Below are 15,332 nucleotides of genomic sequence, written 5' to 3'. Positions count from 1 at the left end.
TAATTTTGACCTCAGAATATGTCTCCACGGCTTTTATTTAAAAATAAGTTTTATCTCATGGTATTTAATACTTCAGTGTCTGCTGAAATAAACTCCGTGTATGTTATATTTGTAATTATTGTGTGTCTGTCAGGAGTTGAGTACTTCATGGTTGTGTAATTTATTCTAACTCAAAGAATTTCTTTCACAAGTACAGAGCTGTGGGATAGAAACATACATGTTCCCCTTGCCACTTTTAGCTATAATATTTATAGTTTTGTTTTTTTTCACTCTGGGTATGCCTTTTAAAACAGCGTTTTACCATTTCAGCAGCCCTTAAACATCATCTGCATTGTGGGTGCTCTATCACTCAGGATAAATTGTCTTTTTTGTTTTGTTTTCTCTCTAGATACTGAAGAGCTTTGAAAGCTTTTTGATTCCTCAGCTGTCCAGCTCTCCACCAGATGTTGAGGCAATGAGGATCTATCTGATTCTCCCAGAATTCCCACCATTCCAAGACTCCAAGTATTACATCTCTCTGACACTTCCTCTAGCAATGGCTATTTTGCGCCTGGATACCAACCCCAGCAAAGTGCTTGGTAAATGTCATTTAAGAATTGTTTTAATTTAGAAGTAAAATACAATTTCAAAGAACACTTAGTAGGGAGGTTAATCTAATTTACCTTAACTAGTTTGCCCACAATCAGGCTCAGTTCCAGATAAATTTCTCTACAGAAGCATAGGTTTTTTTATATCATGAAGATTAATTTATCCTATTCTCATAAATTTGATCAGCTATTGATAATTTTAGAATATCTTTCCTGTATAAGGTAAAAAAGAATACTGAATATAATATTGATTTATTTTGTCCTCTACGAGATGCAGATGGACCTTGGTCTGTGCCTTAGCTGAACACTTAAAATCTTCTCCCACTCTTAAGTCTTTTAATTTCTAATGTATTTTCCTCTGAGCTTATTTTAAACTGAACAGAACATATGCTGCTTAATGATTTTTACTCACATTTGTTAAGCTACTACTGTTCGTGTTATCTTACTTTGTTTCTTAAGGCTGTCTTGTACTAAACCTGATACTATCATGTAAAATGCTATGTGATGCATTCAGACCTGCAGAGGAATCCTAGGCTCCAGCTTTTACTTCACAGGTGATTGGTTCTAGGAAAGAAGCTAATAGTCCAGGTCCCTTCAGGGGAAATTATGAGTTACTTGTCCTTGGCAAGAAAGAAATCAGCCTCTCTAAAGAGGGGAACTTAATCCTTTAGTGCAGATGTGGAGGAGACATGCTCTGACATCTGCTAGAAAAGGATGGGGTGATACAGAGAATTGCCCAGGCAACTCTTTCCTTGTCACTCCTGAGAGACAGATGTTTGCCCACAAGATCACAGTGTCCTGAATGCCAGATACTTGAAATAGTGTCTTGAGTTTAAGACTGAAAAACTTCAAATTCAGGCTCTCACCCTGACCAGGGTTTGGTCTGGGTAATGGCTGGTGTGGCTGGATGAAAGTGGAAATGGAGGAGCTTTTCAGTTTCTAGTATTTAGATGACTCTGCCTCACTTTCCTGTTGTAACAGCTAGGGCAGGATAGGGAGTTTTTTTTTGAAAGAGTCTTCAGGTGTATTCTGTTTTTTTTCAGTTGTAACCCCTTATATAAGGGATATTCTGGCCTTTGATTAAGGTTTATATTGATGTTTTCTGCTTTTCAGATAACTGGTGGTCTCAGGTGTGCCCAAGATACTTCCTCAGGCTTGTGGACCTCTATAAAGGTGCAGTGGTTTACCTCCTCAGTGGAAGGAAGACACTACTGATCCCAGTCCTGTTCAGCAGCTACATTACAGCTGCTCTCAGGCTTCTGGAGAAACTCCACAAGGTGAGGGGAAAGCCTGGACATGTGTTGGCTCAAGATGATTCAGTCTTGTCTGCCCTTTGCCAGTTGTGAGCTGTGTCACTGTCCATCAAGTCACAACATAGGAGAGACACTAATGGCTTTCCTAAATCCAAGGTTCTTGAAGATTCAGTCCTGTCTCAAAGACTAGAAATAAAAGTTACCCTAAAGAAGGCTGCTGCTGGGCCGTGCACTCTGGCATCACAAACACCTGTCCTTTGATGGTCTCTGCTCTATGTTGTTACTGGGTGGTTGGGGTGAAAAGGAGAGGGAACTAAAGTTATAAAGAGGTTTTATTTGATTCTTCTTGGTTTGTACCAAAATATGAGAGATTGTGTATTGGTTGCAGAACTTTCTGTGTCCTTTTGTTGCAGGCTGCTATAACTGAATTTACAAAAGCAAACCTGAAAATATATTAAAATATATCAAATATTTCCATCTGTTCTCTTCACTAGGTGAATCAGAAGGTTAAACACGTGGAATATGATAAGTTTTATATCCCTGAGATTTCCAGCTTGGTGGACATTCAGGAGGATTATCTCATGTGGTTTTTGCACCAGGCTGGAATGGTAAGAAGTTTTATGTATAATGATGAAATAGCTGTCCATGTTTGTCTCTGGCTGTAGATCTGTATTTCCAGTATCTTTAATGAGAGCGTAAAGTATTCAGTGTAGGAGCTTCTGTGTGTTAAATATCTCAGATCTTAGTGCTTTACAAAATTGACTGAAAAATAAAAAGGCTGTCAGAAGAGTTGGACCTAGCAATATTTCACCAAAGCTTGCAACAATCTCTGTGATTATTCGTGTGAATTTCATTCAGTCTTTGCACAAGGGGATTAATTCAGTCACTGGATCCTTTTAATGTAATCAAGACCTCAGGAGCCAAGTCCTGTATTCTAAAATTATAATTTTTGCCCTTTACTTCTGCTGTTTAGGCAGGTATTGTGAATAATGTAGCCAGTGATGTTAAAATGTTGCTCTGTAAGAGGAGGCAGTGTGGCGTTCTGGCTAGGGGACTGAACCAAGCCTCAAGAGATGTGGGTTCTATTCCTGGCTCTTCCAGTACCTGCTGGGTGATCTTGGGTAAGACCCTTCACCTCTTTTATGTCTCACTTTCCCATCTGTAAGAAAGGAGATAACTAAACTGAGGGCTGGAATATGCTGTGTGGGAACCCAGTGAGATTTTTTTAATTATAGCAAAGAAAGAAATCCCAAGTGTAAAAAAAAAAAAGCCAAAAAACATCTGCCAAGGGATGCTTCAAGAGTAAAACCTGACTGTGGTGATAACTTTGTGTGTGTTTTCATGGGATCTGTAAGTGTTGTTTGTGCTGTGCCCCAGTCATCTGCTTTCCACCATTTAAATGGTGCTGCTGTGTGGTTCCCTTTGGTGAGCAGAACAATAAAGTAGTGACTGAAATTTATGTAAGGGATAGTTAAAAATGTGTCAGTATGGCTAATTATAAGTAATTTGCATTGCAGGGGAGTTCTTATATCACCATGTAGTAGCCTTGTGGTCTCTCCTGTTGTTTCATGTGGTTTCTGCCTTTGTTATTCTTCATAAGACCAAGTTTCACCCATGGCAGACTAACACAGGATTCTGTGCCAGTCAGTCCTCTTAGTAATGTCCGATGTTCATATTTTGAATTAGACTTGTGCATTTTCTTGAGAAGGAAGTTCCCATGCTTTTCTTTAAGAGGAAGAAAAATGGGTTGTTGGTCCCAAAGGAGAAAAATTTACTTTGGGTCGCCTTTGGACTAGTCCATTCAAAAAAACCCATACAAAATTGAAAGAGTAAAATATTTTCATACTTCTCTTTCTCTTTCACAGAAGGTGAGGCCATCCATCATGCAGGTAAGAAAATTGTTTCTCAAGACTCTTATTTAAAGAAATACTGTGGAAGCTGTGGGTAGGAACAAATCTTGCCTGCTTTCTTGCAGGATGCTGTGACTCTCTGCTCTTACCCTTTCATCTTCGATGCACAAGCTAAGACCAAGATGTTACAGACAGATGCAGAATTACAGATGCAGGTAATAATTCTCTCTCCCAATTTTCCTGACACATCTCTTTATCTCAGCCTTTTGCACTGGTGCCTGCATGGAAAGGGTGTTAACTGGGAGCTGGTGTGTGCAACACTTCATTGTTTCCATGATACAGGAGAGCAGTGTAGCTGGAGAACCTCTTTGCCCTGGATACTGCAGAGGCAATGCTTGGTGTCTTTCCCTTCAAAATGTTTGTCTGGCAACCATCAGAACTGTCAGATAGGCATGTGGTGGAAATTTAAACTGTAATAGGGAAGGAGTAGCTATGTATTTATGATAATCCAAGGAGTAAGGTTGGGAGCTGTAAGGCTGGGTAAGTAGACAAACGTTCAGGTACGTGAACACTTGTTTTGAAATGTCTGCCTGCTGCAGTAGTGGCTGTTCCTTCTGATAATGAGGTGAGTGTTTAAACCAGCTGGTGATGCTGTTTGTGGTTGCAGGCAGCATCTGGTGCCACCAGCCCACCCACCCAGTTGCAGTGAGGGGCACAGCCTGGGGACCCTCCAGAAGTGTGCTGACAGCAGGTGTCCAGGTCCAGCACCCTGTAGGTGGCAGCCAAGCCAGCTCCCAGCCAGGCTGTGGCAAGGGCAGCAGTGCCAGTGTAAATGTCCCAGTGCCAGGCACTGCTCACATGGGTGCCTCCTGACACAGGCAAAGTGTTGGGCACCGTCCCCTCATCCAGGGCAGCTGGGTCTTGAACTAGTCCCATCCTCTGTGAAATAAATTTACTGAGGTCTTTGGTTGTAAGGTTCCTTCAGGGGTGGAAAACTGTCATCACAGTCATTTGTGGCCACGGTGCTAGCTCTATGTAATACCCATTTCCTGGCTTATCTGTGGCTGCTTGAGCACACAGCCTGCAGCAAGGCAGAAGAGGCTTGTCTGTGTTCAGATGCTGCAGTTACCTGCCCTTGCTGTCATTTTGTCAGTCTCTTGCATGTTTTCAGCTGCCCAGTTTGTCAGCAGTGCACTGCTGAGGGGAGATATTGACCTTACCTTGGCAGAACAGCAGACTGGTACAGGTTTTGTTGGCCTGAGAGATGGGATCTTTAGCAAGACAACCACTTAGATGCCAGAGAAACCAGTAGTTCTCTGAGTGCTGGAACAGAGGAAGTCTGGTCTCTGGTGGATTTCTGTCTCAGGTTTAACTGACTTTAAAACTGAATTTTTAAATGTGAATTTGCCATTTACTGTGGACAACACATGAGAAGAAATAACCTAAGTGCAGACAAATCTTAGACTGGGCTTTGTGCCTTGCCCAACTCCAGGAAATCCATGTGAATGAGGGCTTTGAATTGTATGTGATGGGATCCCTGGTGCCTTGCCAAATGCATTTCTCAGCTGGCTCCTTGCTTGGTATATTTGTAGCCCTGTTTTCCCTACTGGACTCACTCTAAGCTGAGTGTGTTCACATTGAGTTTCTTGACTCAGTAAGAGCATGAATAAAGCCTGTTCTCCCCAGCCACCTGCCTAATGAAAAAAAAAAATGTTCAGTAACTTAATCTCTGTAGCTCAAATGTGGTGAAATGATCAATGGACTGAAAGTGTTGTGGGAAATGGGGGAACAGGGCATACAGGCACACACAGTACAGAGTGAGCATGGGATTCTTGAACCCTGGAGAAACCAAAAAGACAGAAAGAAACACCAGGCCTATAGATATTAACTGTTTTCCTTTCATATGAAGAATCAGTGTGTGGCAGCTTTTCACTTCTCTTTTATTTACAGGTTGCAATAAATGGTGCAAATTTGCAGAATGTCTTCATGCTTCTCACCCTGGAGCCTCTGCTGGCCAGAAGCCCTTTCCTGGTACTTCATGTTCGCAGGAGTAACCTAGTTGGTGATGCTTTAAGGGAGTTGAGCATCCATTCAGACATTGATTTGAAAAAACCTCTCAAAGTAAGTTTCCCCCATGTCTTTAGCACCCTCTCATTTAGCAAACATTTCTGCTGCCTTTCAGCCATTCACATTACCACCTCACAAGTGTTCAGTACCTTCTCCATAACTGTCACACACAGGAACATTTGGTCTAGTCAGTGCAAGGACTGTGACTTTTTTCTGACTCCTGGAATGCTTTGGCTGTGGATGGTTTATAAGGAGGCAAACACAGGGTTTGCACTCTTCTCCTGGTGTCCTGAGAAGGGGAGGAAGCATTTTGTGATGTTATGCAGTCTCTGTTTGCTCTTCTGCAGGAGCAGGCTGTTTACAATAGGATGTGTTTTATCTCTGAGAGATTGCCACAGTCTTCAGTAGCTGCTGTCATACTGCTGCTTTGATTGTTGGGATGACAGGTGGTTATTTATTATTTGCGTAAGGATTTAAACATTCTCAAAATACTGATTCACCACCCCTGTTCCCTTTCTGTCCCTGCAGGCAGAGCTGAAATGAGCCTGTGGTTTGCTCTGGGTTTGGGCATATTGGACAGATTGATTTGCATGACTCTCAATTAGAGAGAGGTCTGATTCACTTAGTTTCAGCTCTGCATCCTTGTCACTGACCTGCTTTTTCTACAGGTCATCTTTGATGGTGAGGAAGCTGTTGATGCTGGAGGAGTAACAAAGGAATTTTTCCTTCTGTTGTTAAAAGAACTACTCAACCCCATCTATGGCATGTTCACTTACTACCCAGAGTCAAACCTGCTGTGGTTTTCAGACACGGTAAGCCCTTGCCCTCTATACATGCAGGTTGGAATAATATGCTGCATTTAGATGACAAGGAAGTTAGTGGCAAACTATGAAAGAAATGTTCTTCCTGTCATTTCTACTTGTGATACAATGTGAGCTCTCTTTTCAGTTAATGTAAATAGGCCCATTAACCTTAGCAGAATGGTGATGGTTGTGCCTGTTAAAGAGTTGGCTCTCTCTCTCTTTGTTTTTATCTTGTAATAAAACTTGTATTAAAGTTCAGGTGACAGGTAATAGAACACTTATTATCATGAATGTGATGGTCGTGTGCTGTTTTACCGAATGAGAGGTTTAGGTGATAATGGCATTAGAGTTCTGTGCCTGTTTTGCTGTTCACATAATTGCAGCCAATCCACTTAGTCATGCATCACTATTGCCTTCAGGATCTAAAGTCGTTAATGCTTTTTGTGAGGAAGCTCTTAAACAGCAAGGAACATGGTTTGTAGTGGAAGGCTGTTGGCTTTGGAAGTGTGGAGTGCAAGTTCTGTACCTGTCAGATGCTGGAGATGGTGGTTTATGTCCTTTTCTTCACCTCCCTAGGTAGCAAAGTGGGCAATGATGTTGCCAGTCTTCCCTTAAGGTGTGGCTGTCCTGCTAGGGGATGTTAAGAGGAGGGAAGTGGCCTGGCACCTTTTGTAACTTGTGAACTGTATTGCAGAGCATTCACTGCTAATGACAGTTCTATAAAACAAGTCTTTTGGCACCAGGAGTGATGACAGTGTAAGCACTGAAAATGAGTCATGTATTTGGAACATTTAACAAATGTGGGCAGCCAGTCTGTGACTGACACATAGTGAGAGTCAGTATGTGAAGAAAAGGAGGCCTGTGCTAGCACCTCTACTAATGTATCTGCCTGGGTAGAACTGTGATGATGCAAAAGCTTTTAATAGAAAAGAGAGTGGGTAATACTGAGAGGATTGTTAGCACATTTTCTTGCCATATATAGACAGTAAACACTGAAGCACTGTTAGTGTCTGTTTAGGTTTGAAAGACAGGTATTTGCTAAGAAAGGCAGGAGCCACTCTTCGAAATGGAAGATGCAACCACTCCCCTCCAAATTATTATAATTTTGAAAATAAGGGGCTCTCAGGCAAAGGTATGGGAATAGGAATAACAGTTCTTTACTATGAAAAATTAAAATAGAAATACAGCATTACAAAGAACAAACCCAGAACACTGACAGAATCAGAATACAACCTGACACCCTGTCAGTTGGGGTGTTGGCAGCAGTCCCATTAAATGGTGGATGCAGTGCTCCTGCAGGGACAGATGTGATTCTGTTGAAGCAGTGGTCCTGTAGAAGGCTGCAGTTTTCCTCTGAAGGTCCACTGACGATGTGGAAAGGTCCGGTTTTCCTCTGGAATCCAGTGGAAAAAGGCTGTTCCAAATCTCATTTTTTATCTAGGTAGGAAAGGCTTGGCTCCTCCCCCTGGCTGGAGCATCTCCCAGTGGGATGATGTAATCTTACCAGTCATGCAGTGGGACTCAATGGCCCATTAACAGAAGATATCTCCCTGGAGGAAGGATGGGTTGTGGAAAAGATAAAGATGACTGCCCCACGTGATTTTTAACAGATGGCCCATTAGCAGGGGATATCTTCTATGGAGAGCAGGATCACTGCCCCACTTGGTTTCAACATATGGTGATAGAATACATACTTTTCATCTTGCATTGCAACCCAAGACAATGTCTAAACACAGGTATTTAAAAATGAATTAAAAGACAGGTAAGGTGGAAAGCTGCTGCTTCTACAGTGATCATGGCTTGCAAAAGTATATAGAGCATGGTTTTTGAGGCTTCATTTCTGTGTCACACACTAGCAAGAAATTTCCAACTAAAGTGGCACCTGATGGGAGCTCTCTGTCCAAGTTGGAAAAGCAGGGTCTGGCTTCTTAGTGCATGGAAGAAAGGGTACTGTGCATTGCAGTAGTGACACTGCATCTCATCAGGATTTCTCTGTGTGGTTTTTCAGTGTTTTGTAGAACACAACTGGTTTCACTTGATTGGCATCATATGTGGTCTTGCAATCTACAATTTCACAGTGGTAGACCTTCACTTTCCCTTGGCTCTGTACAAAAAACTCTTGAATGTGAAGCCCTGCCTAGAGGATTTGAAGGAGCTGTCCCCTACGGAAGGAAGGTATGAAAATCAAAATTTGCAGCTTTTCTGGGAAGGTAGACCATCCAGGTAAGAACAGGAAGTGCCAAATCAGGTAAAAGCTGATGAATGAAACATTTCCTGATCCTTTTGAGTAACTGATGAATTTGAGTGACTGTGGTCCTAGCAAAACATATGAGCTGGTGGTGAATTCTGTGCAAGACTTCTCTCCCACAGGCTATTGGATCCATCTGTTTAGGCTCCCACCCTCCTGTCCTGCAGAAACTGGGTACCAACACAGCCAAATGACACCTCCCACACTCCCCTTTGAGAACAGCCCTGCCCTGCATGGTTGTGTGCATGATCCCAGATCTCAGCTTCAGCCTTTCCCCTCCAGCCAGGCTCAGACTAGCAAGCAGGGAACTGTGCAGTGCTGTGAATTCTCCCATCCATGAACCAGAGCAGCTCTCACCTGCTCCCATGACAGGAAGAAGTTGAGTGGAATGAAAGAATTACTTTTTCCAGGTGGTGTATTGAATCTTTTCCACCTAATTGCATAGGGATACTGGTTTCCCCTGACGTTGGGAAGATCCCCCTGTCCTGACTGCTGTCTTATTTCTGTTTCTGAGTTGCCATCTGATTTATCTACACAAAGTAGCAGATGTATTTATCAATAATGAGGTAAAATGCCAGGAAGGCAGCAGCAGGATTTTGGGATGTAGCAGAGTATTTTCTGTATGATGGGCATACAAATACAGTCCCCCTCTGTCTCTTCCTCCATTCCTTCAGACCTGTGTATGGTGATGACATAAAATTAGAACTTCAGAACTAGAAATGTAATTCTGTTCCAAAGCCAGGATCATTAAAGATGATCCATGAACTAGGTAGGCATAGACTGTACTGATAGTTTCTGTGGACTGGCATTTCTCCTGCTCCTAACAAAGCATCTCTTTATTTGAGATGTATGTCTTTCTTACTGCTTCTGGTGAATCAGATTTTCTCTCTTGCAATCCTATTACCCAGATATATGATGCTGTTTACTTTTGCTGAATTTGTTTTCCCTGTTAGAAGTATGGTTTTAAAATCTGATTATTCTTTTTTTTTTTTTCATTTCTTTCCCTACTTGTTATTTAGGAGTCTCCAGCAACTTCTAGATTACCCTGGGGAAGATGTGGAGGAGACGTTCTGTTTGAATTTTACAGTAAGGCACATTTGACATATCAACTCTGATTACTACAGTATAGTTGAAGCCAATCTGTATTTTCATGTGCATTCTGGCTTATTCCAAATGCCTATAGCATATAGCCCGTGCTAATGTTAAACTGTTCTTTGCTGTCAATTCCCTTCTTCATTTGTATGTATGTGGTCCTAAAAACTGAGCTAGTAAGTAGATTAAGCTGAGTGGTTTTCAAAATAGCCTTGTTGTCACTCTTTAAGGACCTGATGCTCTAAAAGGTTGTGACTGATGAGTTCATCTTGATCATTTTTTGACTCTCTGTCCAAGGCCTGGCCTGGAGTAAAAACAAGGTGTCATAAAACTGCTCCACACTGTGAAGAACTCTGCTGAGCAAGGAGAGTGGTTCCCATTTCCTTTTTGCATGATTGAGAGCACATAACCTTTCTTGTATCAAGTACTCTGGAGTGAGTCAGACCTGCATCTGACTGTCTGTCCTGCAGGACAGAGCTGTAATTTGGGATGAGACAATGAAGCCCTAGTGATGGTAATGAAAGCTGTGTGAAGAGATGATGCCTTTAAAGTAACAAAAGAGACTTCTTTCCAAATTCTTTTTCACACATGACGGCCTCTTTTGTCTATGGCAGCTTGAAAAATTACCCTTTCTCATTTTTTTCAGGAAACCAGTTAGTGTACAGCATATAGGTTTGTACTGGTGCCATCCTAGGCTGGCAAAAGCAGGAAAATGTCTGAGTCTTTTTTTTTTATTTTTTCCAGTGAGAGAGCATGAATTAACCCACTGAGTTTCTGTTAAGAAAGGGAGTCCTTTTTATTGCCAAAACTCATGGGTTTAGTTAAAAACAGGTGTTCAGTTATCAATCTCCTGGGTTTTTTTCCCCAGGAAATGTACCTAAAATAATTTTAATTCCTTTATAAGTTCACATTTCAACTTAATAGCAGTCCTACAGTAAATGTAGGTGATGGAGGGTGGTGAAACACACAGGGTACTTGGAGCAGAGAACAGAAGTTTCTGCACATACCATTTTCTCTGGCCCACCCTTTATATGCCAGTCCTCAGCTGTCTGAGTCTAAGAGGACTCTGCCTTTCTTGTGGGCACATGCCCCAGAAAAGTACTTCTGGTAAAATTTCTGGGTTTGTACAGATCTGCAGGGAAAGCTATGGTGTGACAGAGCAGAAGAACCTGATTGAAGATGGAGATAAAGTCCTGGTGCAGAAGGACAACAGGCAAGTGGGGCACCTGTGGGGATGGACTCGTGCTTGTGGTGAAGTCATGTGCCACAGAAACGCGGGCTGAAGGGAAATGTGGGGGGTAATTAGCTGTCACTGCAAACAAATTTTAAGACCAGTTGCTCCAATGTTACTGGACAATAGTGGAACTTGAATAAAAATCAAGTTTTCGTCATCTTTCCACCAATGTTTGGAAAATGTACCATGCACTTGGATTGGCATCTTCCCTATAGAAGTATAGACCAACTGTATAGACCATAGGTAGTTTTGTCATTTTAAATAGACATTGGAGACATGATTTGGCCCAGGTTAATACCTCTGATGGCTCAGAGAGGAACTGTGTGTGACCAACAAAACTGAGCCTGTCAGACTGGTTTGTACTCCTAGTTCTGGAGCCAGAAACTTTCCATTGAGCACGGCCTGACTCCCATCCCTCATCACAGCCAGAAGGACCTGCTGTACTTGGATTGCTTTCCATTTGACTGAACACCCCAGAGCTATTACTAGCACAGCTACCATTTCCCCCCTTTATTTTTTTGTCCAGCTGCTGAACTATTTTCTTCCCGTAATCTTGTAATTGGATTTCTACAAATGCCTTTATTACTTGAAGCAGTGTTCACATTCTTTCTCTGCTGGCAAAACATTGTGATCCAGTGACTACTCAGCAACATGGTTAGGGACTTGTACTAGGATTGCTGAAGATCTTGCTGGCAAGGTTGGAGATGAAGTAATTTCCTATTAATCTGATTATTTAAAAGGGTTTTGAATGTGTCTGAAGCCACTGCTATAGCAAAAGCTTTGTCTATGTCACTTCTTACCTACTTTGCTACTGCCCAAAATGGGGCAATTACACAGCTAAAGAGCTGCCTCCATGCAAAACCCACATGGGTTTCTGTCTCCCCGCAAAGAGAAGGTGGACTTCAGATAAAACAGAAGAGTTTTTAATCTACCCCTGCAACAATGACGGAAAGATAAAAATGCCAGCGATAGAAGCCTTTAGGGTTTTAGGTTGGGTATATTTATTCAAAATAAAACCTGCCTTTTTTTTTAATGGTATGCTGTCCAGTACAAAGGAACAAAGATTTTAGGTAAGAACACTTGGTAAGAGCACCAGGGTTAACTACTGGAAATGTTTAAGTCAGGATAGGAAACAAGGGAAGGAAACAAGAAAATCCTTAAAGAGAAAGGCTAGTTTGTAGTTCCACCAGCTTAACATTCCAAAATTCAATTTCTTTATCCTGAGTGGAGTTCTGAACTCAAGCTAACCTCTAAATCCAAGTCTAGACATGGCTGTCAATTTACCATACCGTGCTTAACAACTTCCTCCACCTCGGCATTTAAAGGCCAGGGACCAATTTGCCACCCTGTGGCTTGAATAGTTTGCTGTGTGCATGTCTGTGGGCACTGCCCTTCCCATGTGAGGAAGGTTCATTGGGAGCTGGGGAATGCACAGTTTGCTGTAACTGACAAATGCAGAGTAGGAAATGCCTGCATTTTCCCTTTCTCCTTTGGAGTTCATAAAATGCTCTTGATGCAGAGTTCATGACCGAAACAGCCAGAGAGGAATTAAGCAACAGTTAAGTGCCTAATCAGCTTGAATTTCCCCAGTGCTCAGGTGACTGGGGAAAACGACAGTAAAACAAATGCCCTGGAAAATAACTGCCCCTTTGGTAATTGATTTCTTCTTCCAGCTTTTTGTTTTTGTTAGTCTGTTTCCTTATTTTCTTTTTACTACTTCACCTCTCCCTTGCTGCTGATGCATAGTGTATGTGGTGAGAGCTGCTCCACCAAAGGGCCAAAAATGTTTCTTCCAGTTGTAACCTCCTCAGCTTTACTGGTGGTAGAGAACCTGGGTACCTCCCATGCCACCACAGCCAAGGAATAAGCAGACACATGGTAGCACTTGCTGCTGAGCAGTCCGTCCATGTTGCAGTGACTTGGTGAGAGGAGGGCAGTGGGATGAGCCTGCTGGAGACTTGTGTTTGCAGAACGCTTTACAAGCAGAAGCAGGAAAACTTGGCAGTGCTGCTGCTTAGACATATGATTAAAAGTGCTTTCCTTTACCTGCTTTCTCTCAATGCATTAGGGAAGAATTTGTCGAAGCCTATGTAAATTACATCTTCAACCTCTCCGTCCAAGAGTGGTACACAGCCTTTTCTACTGGCTTCCTGAAAGTCTGTGGTGGGAAGGTCCTGGAACTCTTCCAGCCCACAGAGCTCAGGGCCATGATAGTTGGAAACAGTAACTACAACTGGGAGGAACTGGAGGAGGTAAAGCTTCCCTCTTATACTTTTTTTTTATTTCGCACAGGTGCCAGGATTGTGCAGTTGCAGGAGATGGGCATTAGTCTATGTCAAGAGATGGGATAAGCCGTGATGCTTTTTTTTTTTTTTTTTTTTTTTTGCGCTCCTTGTGTACCTTGCTGTCACTCACGTGAAAGGATTCTCACTGTGCTGACCTGCTACAGATAAAGCTCAGGGAGAAAACTCAGGATGAGGAAGGACAGGGAGAAGGACTTCTGTCTGTTTTTTAGGAATGAAATCTGCAACTGAAGGGAGGAGACAAAGGGGGCTTCATCTATAGTAAAACACAAGGGCAGAAACTACATGAGGGTTCAAAGGGGAGTCTGGACACCCAGAAAGGTTTGTGTCCTCTCAAAATCTGTAGAGCAGCAAGTCACTCACAGTGCAGAGTGTGTCATCCTGTTCATGAGTTCAGCCTGTGAAAAGGCACTCCAGAATTGCTCTCCACACTTGTAGTTAGCTGGAAAGCAGAAGGCTAATGTCTGCCTTCCTCACATTGCCAGGAGAGCCCTTGCCAGGTCTTTGAGCCATGCCATTGCCCATCCTGTCATCCTGTGTTCCCTTTCAAAGCACTTTCAGGCACTGATCTGATGGCAGATACTAGAAAAGATCAGGTCTGGGTTCTGCTTAGTCTTTGCTTCCTAGTGTCAACTGAAAATGTGACATTTTGTTTTTAACTAGAGTGCTGTCTATAAGGGAGACTACACTGCCACACACCCAACTGTGAGAATGTTCTGGGAGACCTTCCATGCATTTCCCTTGGAAAAGAAGAAGAAATTTCTCTGTAAGTATCTTGCAGTGGTGCAGCATCTCCTGGAATTGAAAAACTCGGGTGGGAGTGGCTGCAGAGCTTCATTGCACTAAGTTGGGTGATCAGGCGTGAGTGACAGTATCTGCTAGTCAGAGCTGGGGTTTCCCTCTATTGTGTTTTTTTTCCTTCTGTCTTGGATAGCCGGCTCTAGGTGGCTCTGCTTCAGCAGAGGGTTGGCACTGAGGACCTCCAAGGTCCCTTTAACCTCAGCCACTCAGAATCTGTGACTGCTGGAAAGATAAAGGCCAGTGTTCGTGCCTGGCACTGGCTTTGCTGTGCCGCAGCTCCCCTGGGAGCCAGCCAGGCCCCGCATGGAGTCCAGTCAGGGTTTCAGCCCTTCCAAGCAGGTGGGGCTGAACTTTGCCTGTGGGTACAGCCCGGGTGGGAGGTCCCTCACCTGTCCCACCTGCCTGACCTTCCTTGTGCCTCTCGCAGTGTTCCTGACGGGCAGCGACCGCATTCCCATCTACGGCATGTCCAGCCTGCGCATCATCATCCAGTCGACGCCGAGCGGGGAGCAGTACCTGCCCGTGGCTCACACCTGCTACAACCTGCTGGACCTGCCCAAGTACAGCAGCAAGGAGATCCTCAGCGCCCGCCTCGTGCAGGCCATCGACCACTACGAGGGCTTTAGCTTGGCCTGACCCTGCGGGGCCGGCACAGACTCTGTGTGCTGAGCGAGAGAACCATGGGCTTGGGCTTTATTTTTGTAAGGGAATAGATCTCAACTTTTTTTTGGGGGGGGGGGGGGGGGGGGGTAAATATTAATAATAATAATAGAGATGATGCAGTCTCAGCCTGATGCTGCCAGCATTTTGTGGGCCTTCAGCAGGGAGAGGCTCTTGCTTTGAATTTTCTCATCTACTGAACACGACGAGTTCAGTGGGCATTTCTGTTGTTTCCCCTCCAACTTGACATCACTGCCCTCTTGGAAATTCCTTGTAGTTTGCTTTTATTGCCCGCATACACACACACTCTTACCTCTTCTTTTAATTCAGTTGAAATATTTTGATGTCCCTTGCATTTAGGGTATGGTGGAAACAGGATGAAATAGTAATCTCCTCTTTGAAAAGCTGTGATTTCCCCCCAACCTTTTTTCCTC

At 43.2% G+C, this 15,332-nt stretch overlaps 1 protein-coding gene across 1 annotated transcript in view; it reads left to right on the top strand.

The window, feature by feature from the left end:
- The window catches only part of HERC3 (HECT and RLD domain containing E3 ubiquitin protein ligase 3), a 43,515-nt gene extending 28,601 nt beyond the window's left edge, over positions 1-14,914 (top strand). The window contains exons 13-25 of the mRNA XM_062493015.1: positions 389-578; positions 1,701-1,864; positions 2,335-2,448; positions 3,706-3,729; positions 3,816-3,905; positions 5,641-5,811; positions 6,426-6,569; positions 8,569-8,735; positions 9,828-9,894; positions 11,031-11,113; positions 13,203-13,386; positions 14,101-14,203; positions 14,666-14,914. Coding sequence (XP_062348999.1) covers positions 389-578; positions 1,701-1,864; positions 2,335-2,448; positions 3,706-3,729; positions 3,816-3,905; positions 5,641-5,811; positions 6,426-6,569; positions 8,569-8,735; positions 9,828-9,894; positions 11,031-11,113; positions 13,203-13,386; positions 14,101-14,203; positions 14,666-14,874 — 1,710 coding nt within the window. The 3' untranslated portion in view covers positions 14,875-14,914. The remainder of the gene's footprint in view (positions 1-388; positions 579-1,700; positions 1,865-2,334; positions 2,449-3,705; positions 3,730-3,815; positions 3,906-5,640; positions 5,812-6,425; positions 6,570-8,568; positions 8,736-9,827; positions 9,895-11,030; positions 11,114-13,202; positions 13,387-14,100; positions 14,204-14,665) is intronic.
- Positions 14,915-15,332: the final 418 nt, after the last annotated feature.

The sequence above is a fragment of the Cinclus cinclus genome, chromosome 5, assembly GCF_963662255.1.
Source record: "Cinclus cinclus chromosome 5, bCinCin1.1, whole genome shotgun sequence".
NCBI classification, from domain to species: Eukaryota; Metazoa; Chordata; class Aves; order Passeriformes; family Cinclidae; genus Cinclus; species Cinclus cinclus.
This window is presented reverse-complemented; position numbering and strand designations above follow the sequence as displayed.